Source organism: Gekko japonicus, unplaced genomic scaffold, assembly GCF_001447785.1.
Source record: "Gekko japonicus isolate JY-2015 unplaced genomic scaffold, Gekko_japonicus_V1.1 scaffold43, whole genome shotgun sequence".
NCBI classification, from domain to species: Eukaryota; Metazoa; Chordata; class Lepidosauria; order Squamata; family Gekkonidae; genus Gekko; species Gekko japonicus.
Genome location: NW_015173123.1, coordinates 789,908 through 805,417, shown reverse-complemented (window position 1 = coordinate 805,417; position 15,510 = coordinate 789,908). Strand labels below are relative to the sequence as shown.

Here is a 15,510-nt window from a genome sequence, read left to right as displayed (position 1 = left end):
GGGGGGGGGAGCCCTGCTGGGTAAATCCACAATTGCACACGTACGTTTCCCCAGTGGACCAAATGATGCACTTCTCCAATCATGCCTCAATCACAATCCACTCAGGGTTTTTTTGTAGACCGTGTGCATGTAAAACCTGGGGCAAATCCACAATTCCTGGTGTGCAAGATTTGTCATTCCACTTGTGCAGAGTCTTTGGGTTCTCCTTGCAGTTTGCAGCCATTGCAATACTGGGGGGGGGGAATCTCTTCCTTCTCTTGCGGGTGGGGGCTGGGGGGTGGGTTGGGGGCTGGCAGTCCCCGGCAAGAATGTCTTCCTGTCCTAGAAGTGATGCTCCCTGTGGGGATGGAGGGCCAAGTGCACTTCCTCATCCATCATAGAATCATGGAGTTGGAAGGGACCTCCAGGGTCATCTAGTCCAACCCCCTGCACGATGCAGGAAATTCACAAATACCTCCGCCTCCACACCCACAGTGGCCGCTGTTCCTCGCCCAGAAGATGACAAAAAACCTCCAGGATTGCTGGGTGTGCTAAGAAACGGCCACGAGAACTAAAGCACTGAGGCAACCCCTCCTGCCTTCCCTCACATGATCTGCCTGAGTCCTCAGGATCAGCACTGCTGTCAGGTGGCCATCTAGCCTCTCTTTGAAAACCTCCAAAGGAGGAGAGCCCACCCCCTCCCAGGGAAGCCTGTTCCACTGAGGATCCGCTCTGTCAGGAAGTTTTTCCTAATGTTTAGCCACGTCAAATCTTGCTACAGCCACAAACTCAGAAGGTGGCCTTAGGCAAGGCGGCACCTTTCATCCCCCCCCTAGACTGCAGTGGGGGGGGCTGAAACAATAGCAGCCCCCTCTATGGGTGTATCCCAATCCCAGTAGCAGAGCAAAAAAGGGCCTCTGCTCCCAAGTCAGAGTGTGCGAGTGGCACCTGAACACATGGGAAGCCCTTTGGGTCCATCCAGGTCAGTAGTGCCCAGTCAGACAGGCAGCCGCTCTCCATAGCTCTTCCACATCATTTTTGATTCCACATCTATTATTGATTTAATTTAATTTAATCTCAGAGCTGGAAGGGACCACCAGGGTCGTCTAGTCCAGCCTGGCCAACATGGGAACTACAGTTATAATACCCTTGACAAGTTAGGTAGCCAATTGATACTCAAAAACAATGAATCCACCACTTCACAAGGGAGATTGTTCCCGTGTTGAACACACCTCATCATCAGGAAATTCTTCCTCAAGTTTAGATGAACCGCTTTTGCTGTAGTTTATGTCCATTGGTCTGAGTCCTGTCCTCCTCCAGCACGACTGAAAACACATCTGCCCCCTCCTCCGCATGGCATCCCTTTAGGTATTTCAACTGGAGATGCTGGGGTTTGGACCTGGGATCTTCTGCCTGCAAAGCTGAGGCTCTACCACTTAGCCACGGCACCTCCCCTACACTGCCGAGGTAGATGGACTCAGAATATCTTTATACAACAGTGTCTGCCAAAGGGGCACACTATGAATGGCTGTTTCTGGAATTCCATCTCTCTTCCATTCTCCCCTCCCCCCCAATCCTGGCTATTGTTAGTTGTTGTTATATTTGCCCAATGCTAGTTGTTCTGAGAAGCTGTTGGCCTGCGGCTGCCATCTTGGATATTGCTGCACTACAGCTGCTGAGCATGCTCAGCACTACCGGCAGTGATTGTGCCCTTGCTTAACAACATGGCGTGATGTGCTGCATGCGGAAAGGAGGCGTGGGAGAAGCAGCCACTCTGGTGGAATCGAGACCAAATTGCGTTGGAACGAAGCCAGTCCACTCCCCCACCCCGTCTTTGAAACCTAGCATTGCCATGCTCCCCCCCCCCACCAGACAAAACGACTAGAGCAACCCAGTGTGGGCCGGAGGGTGTGGCCCAAAGTTTGGGGCTGGTCAGGGCAGTGATGCTGCGGCCAGGGGGGCCTGTGCGGCTGCCTGTTTCGGGGGCTTAGTGGGTAGGCTGTGGCTTGTTCAGAAATGCCCGTGGATGACTTGGTGCTGCTGAGCACAGGGCTGGTGGCACCCGTGGGAGTTCCGTGGCTGCCTCTCTAGCACCTTGCAGGAGGGTTTTCATTGGAGTCGGCTCGTGCACTCACCTGTCTGTCGCTGATACATACACATGGGAGCCAGGCTCCTTTGCAAGGGGTTTTTGTGTCTTGGGACAAATACCTTTTCGGGCGGCCTTCCTTCCTTACCGATAAAATGGGAATGACGGCTGTGAGTCCTGGAGGAGGGGTGAGCATAGGGTGTGATCTGCAGAAGGAAGGTGTTGAGTGGTGGAGATGGAGAGGCAGATCCACTCTGGAACCTTGTGGCATAAATGTTTTGTTTTCTCAGGGTATGGGGTACCTCCATGCAAAAGGGATTGTGCACAAGGACCTGAAGTCGAAGAACGTCTTCTATGACAATGGCAAAGTGGTGATCACGGATTTCGGCCTGTTTGGGATCTCTGGTGTGGTTCAGGAGGGAAGGTGAGTGGGACGTGTCTCCCCCTTCCTCCCTTTCCCACGTCTTCCTGCAGAGTCCCCTCCTGCAGAGTCGTAGGCTTATGCACAGGCGGAAAATATTATTATCTCTAGAGAGCCATTCATGTCAGTGGCACTTCAGAGTCAAGGAAACAGGTTCTTCTCTCAAGAGCCTTCCAACCTCATGTCCAGTTCCTTTGAGCACAGCTGGAAAATTAACAGTCTCTCCACAGTACTGTTTCTTATTTTATGCATGCTTTGTGGGAAATATTGTGCCGGGTGTCCTCCAGCCAAAGCTGGGATATGTTTAATTGCTACTGGTTCCTCCCCCCCCCCCCCCCCCCCCCGCGAACGAAAGGTGAATATTTTGGATATTCTTCTGCAGCTACACAGCTGTGACCAAAACTGGGCTTAATTTTTGATTAGCGGAAGCCCGCTCTCATACCAGTAGGCATATTAGAAAATACAAAACTGACTTTCATTAAATCACACCCACAGCCTGTGTTAGCCCTGCATTGCCTACTCTGATTGACAGCAGCTCTTGAGAGTCTCGTACAAAGAGGGCTCCTTTCAGAAACCTGCCTCTGTCTATGAGATGCAAATTCATCTCTGAAGCCTCAGTTTGCAACAGGGGCTGTAATAAGGATGGAGAGGGAGTTTAACCTTTCAGCCTCCACCCGGGTTTGTGAATGGAAACTGGGTTCTCTACATTTTAAAGAAAAAACATGTTTTAAAAGGATAAAGACATATCCTTTAAAATGATAAAGGAATATCCTTTCAAATGAGAATAGCAGAATGGGGTCCAGTTTAGACTGGTAGAAAGGTTAAAGTCTCTCTTCGTGGTCTCAGTGCAAATGAGACGGAGACATATTCTGTTTGGGGCCACCACACTAGAGAGCCCAAGGCCTGAACCAGGGACCTTCTGGGTGTGCCAGGCATGTGCTTTGCCCTTTAGTGTTTCTTACACTTAGATCCTAATCTTACATAGGACTCCTGGAGGACTCCCGTCAAAGGGCCTGACCAGGTCCATGTTTGCATAGCTTTGGGAAATCTCCACCAAGCGCTTTAGTTGGTCCCAGTTAATCATGATAAACACAAAGGTATTTGAGGTACGAATGAAGAGGTATTTTTGACAAACGTAATGGCAGCAGAGGTAGTAACGGAATAGGGTCCTGCACAGAAGTCTTCTTCACGAGCTCCAGCTCAAGTTCTGTTTGCTCCAGTTGGAAATGCACAACAGCAGAGTTGTACTGATTTGGTTTGTTGCTCCCGAGTTTTAGGTTGTGGAGCACAGGAGAATAGGTACTGTAACGTTCCTTTTCTTGGCATCAGGCGTGAGAACGAACTGAAGCTCCCCCACGACTGGCTGTGTTACTTGGCCCCCGAGATTGTGCGTGAGATGGCCCCAGGGAAGGATGAAGACAAGCTACCTTTCTCCAAGGCTGCTGACATCTATGCTTTTGGGTAAGGATGCGGAAGCCTCTGGCTAAAGATCTGTGGTGGGAAATTAGAGAAACGCGAAGTGGGAGAGCCCAGATGCAGAGTCTGTATAGCGCTTGCTTTTTGGATCCAGTACAAGGGGCTGCTTTTGACCTTCAGAGCTCCAAGTGGCTGGGGAAACAGGATATTTCAAGGGTCGTCAGCCTGCCTGCACACTCTTAGGTGATCGACAGGCGTCTCTCCCCACTCTCTGCCCTCAGAAGGATGAGGCTGAGGCCACGAGGGGGGGGGGCATTTTCCATAATAGCATTAAGGCTTTCAGAGTTCCTTGTGTGAAACTGGTCTCTGAGAAGGTGCTAAACTTCTGCATCTACAAGCCATCTCCCAAGAACTCGACCAAAGCTCCCAAACCTGTAAAAATGGACAAATTACTACCATGTCTTCACAAGGTTGCTGAAGGCACCTGTTGATTCTCCAGTGAAAGAGCCCCAGTATTGCCTTGATAGCATGAGTGAGATGTGACATTTATATTTACTCACTTTATTTGTAGTCCACCTTTCTCGTTGAGACTCTCAAGGCAGATTGTAAAAGATAGAAATCAATTCAAACAAATATCAGAGATCTTTGATGAAAATGCAGCAGGACTGGGATTACAGGGAAACAATGCAGACACAATGCAAATATCTGAGTCGTGATTTACCAGAAAACATGCAGAAACGGGAATGCAAAGGTAGAAGACGGTGTGGTAGAAGAAGATGATGAGATTGGATTTATACCCCTGCCCTTCACTTGGAGTCTCAGAGCAGTTTACAAACTCCTTTCCCTTCCCCTCCCCACAACAGGCACCCTGTGAGGTAGATGGGGCTGAGAGAGCTCTGCCGAGGACTGTCCGTGAGGGAACAGCTCTGACAGAACTATGGCTTGCCCAAGGTCATCCAGCAGCTGCAAGTGGAGGAGTGGGGAATCAAACCCGGTTCTCCCAGATTAGTGTCCACGCACTTAGGAAGGTGATAAATAAGCTAAAGTAAAAGGAAGGTGATACAATAAACACTGCAATCCTGTTCCCTTAGAAAAGCGCCCCCCTGAGCTGTTCTGGTGTATTGCAGTTCTAATCCCTTTATAAAAATGCCTCCTGAGCTTTTCTGTTTTGCACAATCTGTGAAACAGTAGAAGTGGTTGCTTCTGACAGGCCCTGTTCCACAAGGTGGGAGCCACAGCAGAGAGTGTACGTGAACAGGCAGTTGCTACTCTTATCCATTCCCAGGGCCAGGCAAGTCTGAAGTATCCCAAAGCCACAATGCTGTAAATTTCGTGGCATGTACAGGCAGATGTGTCAAAACCTCACTTGGGAAAAAATGGAAAGTATTTTTTAATTACATAGCTGAAAATTAAGAATAAACTTCAATTTAAATTAAAATAGAAAATGATAAAAAAGAAGAGATTTGTTGAAACAGCAGAGATGGACAATTTAACTTTACTATTGAGAGGACATAATGAAAAATCCTTTGAGAATACATGGTCAAGATTTTATAAATGGATGGAGAAGTACAACAATTAGCATTATGGACATACAACTGAACTAGAATAAAACAAAAACTATATGTTTAACTATCAACAAGAGATATGCATAAAAATACAAGGTGGCAAAAAGTAAAAAATATAATTGGACAATGTTTGAGGTCAACAAATAGAAAAAAACCAAAAATGTAAAATGGAACCCCCAAAATCTTTGTATGTATGTTTGTATGTTATGTGTGTGTGTGTTATAAAATAAAAAAGATTTTAAAAAAAGATTTGCAACATATGTTTGTAATAAAATCATTATTAGATATGAATATCGATAGAAAAGATAGAAGATATTTAAACAGAAGTGAAAAATTAAGAATATATATAAGTTCCATATAGGTATAAATTTGATTGATAATTATGATTTAAATGTTTTATGTTTTTTGTATTATTTAGATGATTGTAGACAATTGTAGTTGAGGATGAGTGTAGAGGTATGATTCAGATGATTGTATGGTTGTATTTCATGTTTTATGTCTTTCTGTTCTGGTGTAAAAAAATCTTTAAAAAAACCTGTACTTGGGATCCCCGCCTCACAGTTTGGGAACTTGAGGCACACAGTTAAGACTGCCCCTGTTCCTGGAGTCAGTTGACACTTCTTTGCTTTAAATTTTAGATCCCTTGGATGTTTTGCTTTGAGATTTGTTCATTCTTTTCAGATTTTGGTTTATTTCTGTTATAGTGATTTAAAATGTTTTAAGGATTTTTATTGTTAACCACTTGTAAACTGTTTGGCCCCCCAAAGTGTATTTAAAAAAACCCTAACATTTTTGCATAACTGAAGATTTGGCTTGTTAATTTTAAATTAGACTGCAAAGTGACAGTTCCCACTCTGGCTGTTCTTGTTTCTCTCAAGACAGATGAGCACATGGGATTCCCTGCCGCAGGAGGTGGCGGCGGCTATAAGCACGGACAGGTTCAAGAGGGAATTAGATAAGCATATGGAGCAGAGGTCCATCGGTGGCTATTAGCCACAAGGGATAAATAGGAACTCTCAGGCTGAGGCAAAGGATGCTCTGTCTTCTTGTTGTGGGGGGGGGGCAAAAGTGGGAGGGCTTCTAGTGTCCTGGCCCCACTGCTGGCACCTGGTAGTTTTGGCTACTGTGTGACAGAGTGTTGGACTGGATGGGCCATTGGCCTGATCCAACATTGACGCTTCTCTTATGTTCTTATGATTTGAAAAACAGCAAAAGAGCTTTTCCCTTTCTGTGTTTTGCTTTCTCATTCCTGCAGCTTTTGGACATTTAAAATGGGGGGGGAGGAGTACTAGTGTCAGACTCCTGGACAATGTTACTCTCAACAACACTCTCTGGCAGTGATTTGTTTATTGAGAAAAAAAGATGTTCCAAGCGAAGACCAGTGCTGTGTCAGAACTGAGGTTCTGGAGGGAGAATCCAAAGATATAGACAGTTCAGACAAGCCCCTCCTTTCCATTACATCCAATCACACTTCACAAACATCGTGCCTAGCTTTCGTGCTCAGTACACACACACCCCTCTGTGAATATACGGTTTCTTTATCTATGATAGCGAAGCGGGCATAGTTAGGCTCCAAGGTCATCCCTGTACAAGGGAGATATCTTAGGAAGAGTTACATGAGCACTACAGCAGAGCTGTTCACCCACTCGCCCACTCACACACTTCCCTCAGGAATTTCCCTCCCTCTGCAGGCCCCCAAAACATGGCAAACTAGAGTCCGAGTTTGACAACTGGAAAACTCCCAGAATGTGGCAGAAAAGTTTAAAAGGGAACGAAACAAAGGGCATTGAAAAGGAAAAGTGAAACAGTTTTGACACCACCTTAATTCTTAGCCCAAAAAGGAGTCTGGAGCTAACTTTTGCCTCTGAAAAATGCATTTGTGACTGGAGGCCAAAAGGTCACTCTGTGGGATAGGAGTCCTCTTTCTCCTCCTCACTTCCCCAGTAACTTCCTTGAGTAAATTAACCATAGTTTCTTCTTTTCTGCAGCCCAGTGTAGCTTCACTTCTTGCGTAACTCCTGTTTTATTTTTCTGAGCTAACTCCATTTTAAAAAATCATTTATTTATTGAAATGTTAATCCTGCCTTTCTGTCCACAAGTGGGATCCTCCAGTCATAGTTAAACGGCAATAGCACATAGCAACATGCCTCCCCTCCCCAAGGAGTAATGAGAACCACTCAGTCATAAAGGCTGAAATAAAAAAGTTCCTGACCTGGCATCAGCAGGCAGGCAAGGAGGGAGAAAGAAGGTTCGGAGCTTGGGTGCCACCCCTGGCAAGGCCCTGCCTCATCCCTTGTGTCTCTCTGCCGAGGACCTGAGCACAGGGGTAGGTTTGGATGGGAAGAGGTGGCTTGTCACCAAACTCCATCTGCTTCCTTCCAACTTTGGTAATATTAAAACCCCAACAGTGAGAGCTAGTGTGAGCCTGGGACTGGGGAAACCCTGGCATTCCTTCCTTCCTTCCTTCATTATCTCTCTCTCTTTCTCAATCCTTGTTTCCCCAGGACCGTGTGGTATGAGCTCCAGGCCCGAGAGTGGCCGTTCAAGAACCAGCCAGCCGAGGCCTTGATCTGGCAGATCGGGAGTGGGGAGGGGATGAAGCAAGTCCTCTCCGCAAGCAGTTTGGGGAAAGAAGTTGGCGTAAGTGGGCGTGTGTCCTTCTCTCATTGGCTGGTTTAGCACCCCTCCTCTCCCAATCTCTAACTCCATGATCACTGTAACTGGAATTTCTTTTATATTCTTCTCCCATCCTTCCTCCCAGGAACTCGGGGTGATGTCAGTGATTCCCCGTCTCCTCTTTGACTTGGGTTTGAATTTCCAATCAGCCATGAAGCCCATTGGGTTCTCTTGGGCCACTCTCTCTCTCTTTGAGTCTGACCTACCTCACAAAGTGGTGGTGACAATAAAATGGAGGAAGAAAGTTACCCTGAGCTCCTTGGAGGGAGAGCTGTATGAAAATGTTTACAGTATAGACATGCATACAACTCATGACCCACAGATAGCACCCGTGTTCCCTCTAAACTGGGCATGTGAGCGGCCGCTCATGAACACCGGAAGCCCCGCTCAGCAGCAATCGTGCACTGCCCATTTTAAGATTATAGCAGTTATATTCTGCTCAGGATGGGAACTGCTCCGCTCAGCAGGGGGGAGGAAAACGTAGAGGGAACATTGGATGACACCAGTGTTCCCTCTAAGCTGAGTTAGTGTGAGCTAGGCTCACAGTTTTTTAGCCTCTGGCTCACACACTTTTGTCTTAGCGCAGGAAGGAGGACTCCAGAGCAAACTAATTTATGCAGTGGCCAAATCGCTTGGTTACAACTTTAATATCTTCTGCATTTGTCCAGGGGTGTGCAAAAACAACCCCCCCCCCAGTATTTTTAGGTTTAACTCTATTGGCCCCCCAGCAATTCAGTGTTTCCAAAGAATCCCAGATCCCAATACCAGTATGGTATTGGGATCTGGGATTTTTTGGAAATCCTGAATAATAAAAGCTGAAAAATTCAACTTTATTCAGGCTCAGCTATACCAGCAGCCAATCAGATTCTCTGATCTCTATTCAACTTAAATAATACCGGGAAAATACTGGTAAGGTATTTTTCTGGCTCAGTTTATGCTGAATGCGCCCCCCCTAGTGGTGACGCTCCTATTGAGATTGTGACACTGGAATGAGCAATAAACAGGGCTGCTGCCTGATTAAATAAATCTCAGTTGATTAATCTTGTGAGATGGTTTAACCAGTTGACTAAACCTGCCTATGAGCAGACAAATATTTCCAGTTGAAAATAGCATTCTTTTTCTGTGTTGCGGTTACAGCAAGGACCGTTTCAGAAGAGGCATTCTGTCCTGTGTATTAAATGGGGGGGGGGAGAGAATGGCTTCTGCTTCAGGAGGCCAGGGTTGAGGTCAAAGCTCTGGGCAGCTTTCTGATGAAAAATGCTCACGGTCGGGCTCCTTGGAAGAACCCAGCAGGGGGTCTGCAAAGAGGACTGCCGTCACTCCCTTGTGGGGCTGGCCCTTTCCCCACCACACCACTGGGGCAGAGAACGTGGCTCCCTTTCCTGTTACCTCTGAGCGTTCAGGAGACCCTGCTGGGCATGAAAGACACCTGGTCAATGAGGTGCTCCAGCTCCCAGGTGCAGGGGTGGCGACACAGCAGTCACGGAGGCTGCGCACTCTGCCGCCTCTCTCCGTCACTCCACCAGGCCTCTTTGTAGGACTGTCTGTGTACGAAGCCGAGCCATCCCAGTCTCAGTAAGATTTTTTCCTTGCCTCGTGCGCCATCGAGCGCTAGTCGACACACTAACGGAGGGTGGTGTCGCCTTCCAGGAAATCCTCTCGGCGTGCTGGTCTTTCGATCTCAGCGAGCGGCCCAGCTTCACTCTCCTGATGGAAATGCTTGAAAAACTGCCAAAGCTCAACCGAAGGCTCTCCCACCCAGGACACTTCTGGAAGTCAGCCGAGTACGTATTGACTCTTGCTTTGGTCCGAGGGGGTCAGGTTGGTGTCCGAAGGGGAAAACGTTTTTGTCGTCTGCCCAAGTGCCGTCAAGGAAACTGCCTGCAGGGCAAAAACCCAGGCAGGTTCCCAGGACTTGAATTTAACAAACGCACACTACAATGCTGTGCACATTTACCCGGAAGGACGTCCCACTGATTTCAGTGGTTCTTGTTGCCTGAGTAAAAATGCATGGGATGGGGTGATGATACCAGGAGTCACTGATGAGTAGGATTAAAGTGCTGGACTGGGAGAAGGGAGGCCTGAGTCCAAACCCACCCTGAGCTTTAAGGGTCAGTGCCCCTTGGTCCAGTCACTTGCTTTTTTATCCTCACAATGACCCTGTGAGGCGAGGTAAATTAGGCCGAGGGACAGCAACTGGCCCAAAGTGATCTAGTAAGTGTCATTTTCATCACTTACATTTTTATCTATTTAATACTTTTACAATGCCACCTTTCTCCCAAATAACCAGGACCCAAACGATAAAATCAGCAGAAAACATACTTCTAAAAAGAAATAATTAAAACAGCTGGCAAAATCATGACAGAGCTGGGCTTGTGATCAAGGTCGCCTAAGCCCTGGTCTGATGTGCACACCCCTCCGCCCCTGCTTGAGGAGTTGTGCATGCGTGCAAAGGACCGAGGAGCGCAACTCACGCTGTCAGTTGCTGACTCTCCACCGCAAGGAGGGTTACGATTAGCGCCAGGAACTGTAAGACCTCTGGGCGGCTGCAGTCCCCTCTGGCACAGGCCCCCCTCTCTCCCTCTCTCTCCGGTGTTTGTCTGAGCCCTGCTCTTCTTTTAACGGCACCTGTGCATTACTAACTCTGTCTTCTTGTCTCTCTCTTTCTTGCCTTCCATCCTCTCTTGTAGGTTGTAGCTACCGGGACAATAACCGGCTTGCATGCTTCCTTGTCTCCTAACCTACTCAGCAGCTGGGACAACCCCCTCTCCCCCACGCATGTGCGCACGCACCACTCGCACAACGCTGCCACTCTTTGGGATCCTGGGAGGGCACCCGATGCTTCTCTGACTTCCCTCTGATCCTGCCTTTGCTCTCGGTGTGGGCTGCTGACTTGAAATAACCGTTTCCCGCCAGCCAGGACTCTGTTGCTCTTCTAACAAGAACTGGGCCCAACTGTAGCCCTTCCACTTCCAAAGTCTTTTCTACCAGTTCTAAAATGTGCTGCTCTTTCTCTTCCTCCCCCTGCCCTTTCCCCCACATTGCTCCGTTCTGGGAGTGACCCCAGAGGTTATTTCTGGAGCTTTTGCTAACAGAATTGTAAGCAGGGCATAAACAAGACCAACCAGCATCGTGTGCTTGTATTTTGTATGATTTGGGGGGGGGGGGATTGGTGTACATCTGTTTGGCCGGCCAAAAGAACACCAGAACTTGCTCAGTCCTAAAGATGTAGCTTCAGTTGGGATAGCGACAGATGCACTCGCGTCCTTTTCTTCCCTCCCAAAAGTAAGTGGTGAAGAACAAGAGGGCTGTCGTGCCCACACACACAGAGACGTAGTCGTTTAATTGTGTGGGCTTCAGTTGACTTGATTGATGGATGGGTTTGTCTCTGCACGAATTTGTAGACCTGCTCATTTTAAAGAAGACGGGGTTAGTTTTTAGGAGATGCACACAGCTGAAAAGCATCTGCTCCCGCCTGAGAAAGAAATACCTCTTCCGAAGAGGCATTTCCTCTGCTGTGTGTGACAGAAGGCATCGTGGCAAAAGGGGTTCCTTCCTGGGTACGAGAGAATGGGAAAAGCCTCTGGTGCAGTCTCTATAAGCCCTTGCATTCCAAAAAAGGAAATCAATCGGGGCTAGCTTTTGAGTTGACCAGAATGTGTTTGATTAGTCCAGCCAGTCGACTAAATTTCGCAACCTTATTTGTTTGGGAAGTGTCCAAAGTTTCTGCCACCTGCCCCAGTACAGAAGACTTGTGGCTGCAATCTGGCTTTGGAATGAGACAGATATGCTTCCGTGGAGAGCTGTTTCATCCATGATGTTTTTACACCCTGGAGAAGATCTCTAGGAAGGGAACCGGGAGAAATACGACCACAAGCAGTAGCAAGTGGGGGCCTGGAGCACTTCTGGATAAGAGCCTGCCTGGGGGGGGGGGTGCGGCTCAGGGACCTTACGCTTCCGGTGACGTTGGTGCCCCCCCCCATTCAGAGCCGTCTCACTCTAGTGCCCAGAACTCTGCCATTCAGGCACTCAGGCTGATTCTCTGCCCAAGTCATCCAAGCAACCCCTGGCCATGGCACACTGGGCACAGCACCAACGTGCTGCTGGGGGACTGGGCTGTTTCTTGCCGCATCTGGCACAGGAGGAGTTGATGGTTTATGCCCGTCATCACTATCCGTACCTCTGGTTGAGTCTGAGCCTAGCGTTGGCAGTGCCGGTGGGGTGTAGGAGGTGCTTCGCTTGGAGGGACCAAACCCTGCATTCACCAACCGCATGTTAGGTGTGTTTATCTTTAGCAGAGTTGCTGCATGTGTCTCCAGAGAGTCCTGCCACTGCTCCCTGCCCTCCCCCGGCTTGGTAGGTGAGGAACATCATTGAGCCACAAGGGGGCAGGCATAAGTTGCGTTGTGGGAGCTAGAATGGCAACCCCCTCACTTAGTGAGACGGCTGGGCCCCCTGCGGTGCACACCATCCAGTGCCATTAAAGTAGGACTGGTGGAAGATCTGGGTGCCAATGCCAACACAGCCTTGAACTTCTCTAGGTGACCCTGCACACATCGCTTCCTCTCTCTCTCTCAGCCTAACCTACCTTGCAGGGTTGTTATGAGGGTAAACAGAGCAATGGAGAACCATGGCTTCTTGGAGAAAGCGCAGGATAAAAATGGGCTAGCTCTTTTGAGTCTTGGAAGCAGCCCCTTCATGATGGATGAAAGGTTTTGGGCTGCCATTAACAAGGGTAGGCTGGTTGTGGGGCAGATCTGACCTACAGTGGGGCAGGCGTTGCAGCTTTTAACACTCCATTGCAATAAATGATACGTGCCCAAGAATTGCCCTGTGAGTTGTTTCCCAAGTTAACCTAGAAGGCTGATATCCTACCATGCTGCTCAGCCAAGTTTGAAACCTTCCTTCGGTCCAGGTAGATTTCCATGGACAAAAAAGACTTTTCTGAAGAGGAATGATTCAAGCTTGGCTGAGTGGAGAGGTGCCATCTTTAGCGTGGATTTGGGTGCAAGGCACACATTTTGTGTTTCTGTTACCTGCAAGTGCACCTGCTCAGGAGGTCAGTGTGTGCAGTCACTTCCTGGGCCAGGCACAATAAAGGCTCGACACCCAGTCCGGTGTTCTCCCTTTACGGAGACAGCATCTCTATAGGAAGAGTATTATGGATGAAACAGCCCTGCGTCTTCTAAGTAGGGAGCTAAATTCTGCAGCTTTTTTGGCTTTCTCTGCTGCAACTCCTCTTCTGAACAAAGGTTCAGAGTGTAACCAAATGATTTATTTTTCTTTCGTTTTCTCCTTCCACCCCTTTTTGTTTAGCATCAACAGTAGCAAAGGTGTCATCCGATTCGAACGGTTTGGCTTGGGAGATTTGGAGTCGAGCAGTCAAAAGATTTAGTCCGGTCTCTTTATGGTCCTTATTCACACTTTCTGCCTGCATCACCTGAAAGTTTTTATTGGCAAATCTTCATGGTATCTTCCCAAATAACGGGGGTGGGGGGGGCAAGACATGCCCCACCCAGGTGGACACCCAGCAATATTTCATTCAGACTGTTATGTTTGCTTCCGAGGTCTCAAGTTCTGTTGCGGCATCAGCAACTTTACTTTAAAAAATGTTTACATTCTGATTTTTTTTCATGTGTGAATTTAATGCTTAATTATAAATGTGATATAAAGCTTTTTTATTTAAAAAAATTTTTTTGGGCAAATGTTCAAGTAGCACTGTAAAAACAACCTGTCCCATCAATGAACTAGCTGTGGTTTGAATTTAGCTCAAACCCTTTGAAGCGGTGCGCTGCGTGTTCCCCACAGGATCTCTGCATTTGCTGTTTACACCAGAGCTGAATTGGTTACAGGCCTTGGCTTGCCTCCAGCCCTCTGCTGGGACCCATAACTCTGGTGGGGCTCGATCCTGTCGGCCCATTTCCAGAAGTACTTCATATTTCCCAGCCTTTGAGTGTGAAAGTGGTGTGGATTTTTTCCTGTGGCCTGCAGCCCTGGAGAATTCATAGCTCAGAGGTGGCTGGAGTGAGATTGTACACTAGGAAGCTGGGTCTGTTGTTGGGGCCTAAGCACTGGATCTAGACCTGGGCGTAGAAATCAGCATCTTGGTTCCTGATTTTTGTTTCAAAGCGAGTTTCTGGCCCTCCTGATTCTTTGGGGGAAGGAACTGCTATGTGGGGTATGCAGGGGCAGAATCCAAAGGGCCAGAAGTCAGAGGAGAGCCTGGCGCCGGGTGTGTCATAGTCCCTCAGAGTCGGTTGCCCTTCCCTCCTAACCAGTCCCCCCCACCCTGCTGGCGCCTCCCCCCGTGGTCTCCTCCCACCCTTTAGGGCCCAGTCTGCACTTCGCATTCGCTCCGCTGTCTTACCAAACCCAGGCTGGAACAGACGTTCCCCCTCTACATCGCATGCCGCTTTCACTTTGATTGTCGGATTTTATGGCCATGTCTTCAGTGGTTTTATGGTAGCCGTCTGCATAGATTTATGGCCGTTTTATTATGGCCATTCTGGGGCAACTCTGCAGTCAGTACGGTGTTGGCCCCCGGGGTATCTGGATGTGGTTTTGAGCCGCATCTGTTTCTGTTCCAGTGTGGGTTTGGTAGAACAGCGGAGCAGGCGCTTGATGCAGATTGGGCCTAGGAATGAGGGGACTCCGTTGTGGAAACCTTACAAGCATAAGATCTATGCCAATCTACTGGTTTTACATAATTCCAGGTGCAAATTTTTAAAGTTAACTGGTTGCTGATTTTTTTAAAAAAAGGAATAGGAATTGGATTTAAATACTCTGGTTTTTAAGTGCAGATCTTCTCAGAGCATGTTGCAAAGGGGGTGGGGTGGGGTGGGGGTGGTAACTGTACTTGTGAGCCTGACAGGAGGTCTGGATCAAGCGTATCCCTTTATAGACCCCCCTGAAATGATCCAGGAGGAAAAGGAAGTGAGGGGGGGGGTTATGAAACTGCCGTGACCTCTCCCCTCCCTCCTCTGCTGATCCTGGTAAGTAGAGAGACAGGGGAAAGGTCACAGGTCACACGTCAAAGGTCACTGTGATCTTAGACTGCAATTTGTTATGCTGCTGCCTTTGCCATTTCAAATCCCTTCTCCGCCTGGTGGGCCATATCTGAAAGAGGGATCCTTATGCAGTTCTTCCTTTCCTTCTAAATACGTATTCCTCCTGTTTTAAAATTAGAAGAAGAGTGGGCTTGGGGATGAGACCCCAGTGACCTCTTCCCTCCATCTCTGCTGATCCTGGTTGCACGCTCATCACCAATGACACCACAGGAACTGCCCAGTAGGTGCCTGTGAGCCTCTTCTAAGCCTCGTGTGGGGCAGCTGGTGGCTTACTGGGTCTGCTGTTTTGGTAGAAGCACT

The 15,510-nt window shown here is 48.3% G+C and overlaps 1 protein-coding gene across 5 annotated transcripts in view; it reads left to right on the top strand.

Annotated features, from left to right (window-relative positions):
- KSR1 (kinase suppressor of ras 1) overlaps window positions 1-14,548 on the top strand; it is a 96,753-nt gene extending 82,205 nt beyond the window's left edge. For all 5 annotated transcript variants that reach the window (XM_015421922.1, XM_015421921.1, XM_015421920.1 and 2 more), the window contains exons 14-18: window positions 2,356-2,489; window positions 3,816-3,947; window positions 7,972-8,107; window positions 9,794-9,927; window positions 13,460-14,548. In XM_015421922.1, coding sequence (XP_015277408.1) covers window positions 2,356-2,489; window positions 3,816-3,947; window positions 7,972-8,107; window positions 9,794-9,927; window positions 13,460-13,538 — 615 coding nt within the window. In that variant the 3' untranslated portion in view covers window positions 13,539-14,548. The remainder of the gene's footprint in view (window positions 1-2,355; window positions 2,490-3,815; window positions 3,948-7,971; window positions 8,108-9,793; window positions 9,928-13,459) is intronic.
- The last annotated feature ends 962 nt before the right edge of the window (window positions 14,549-15,510 follow it).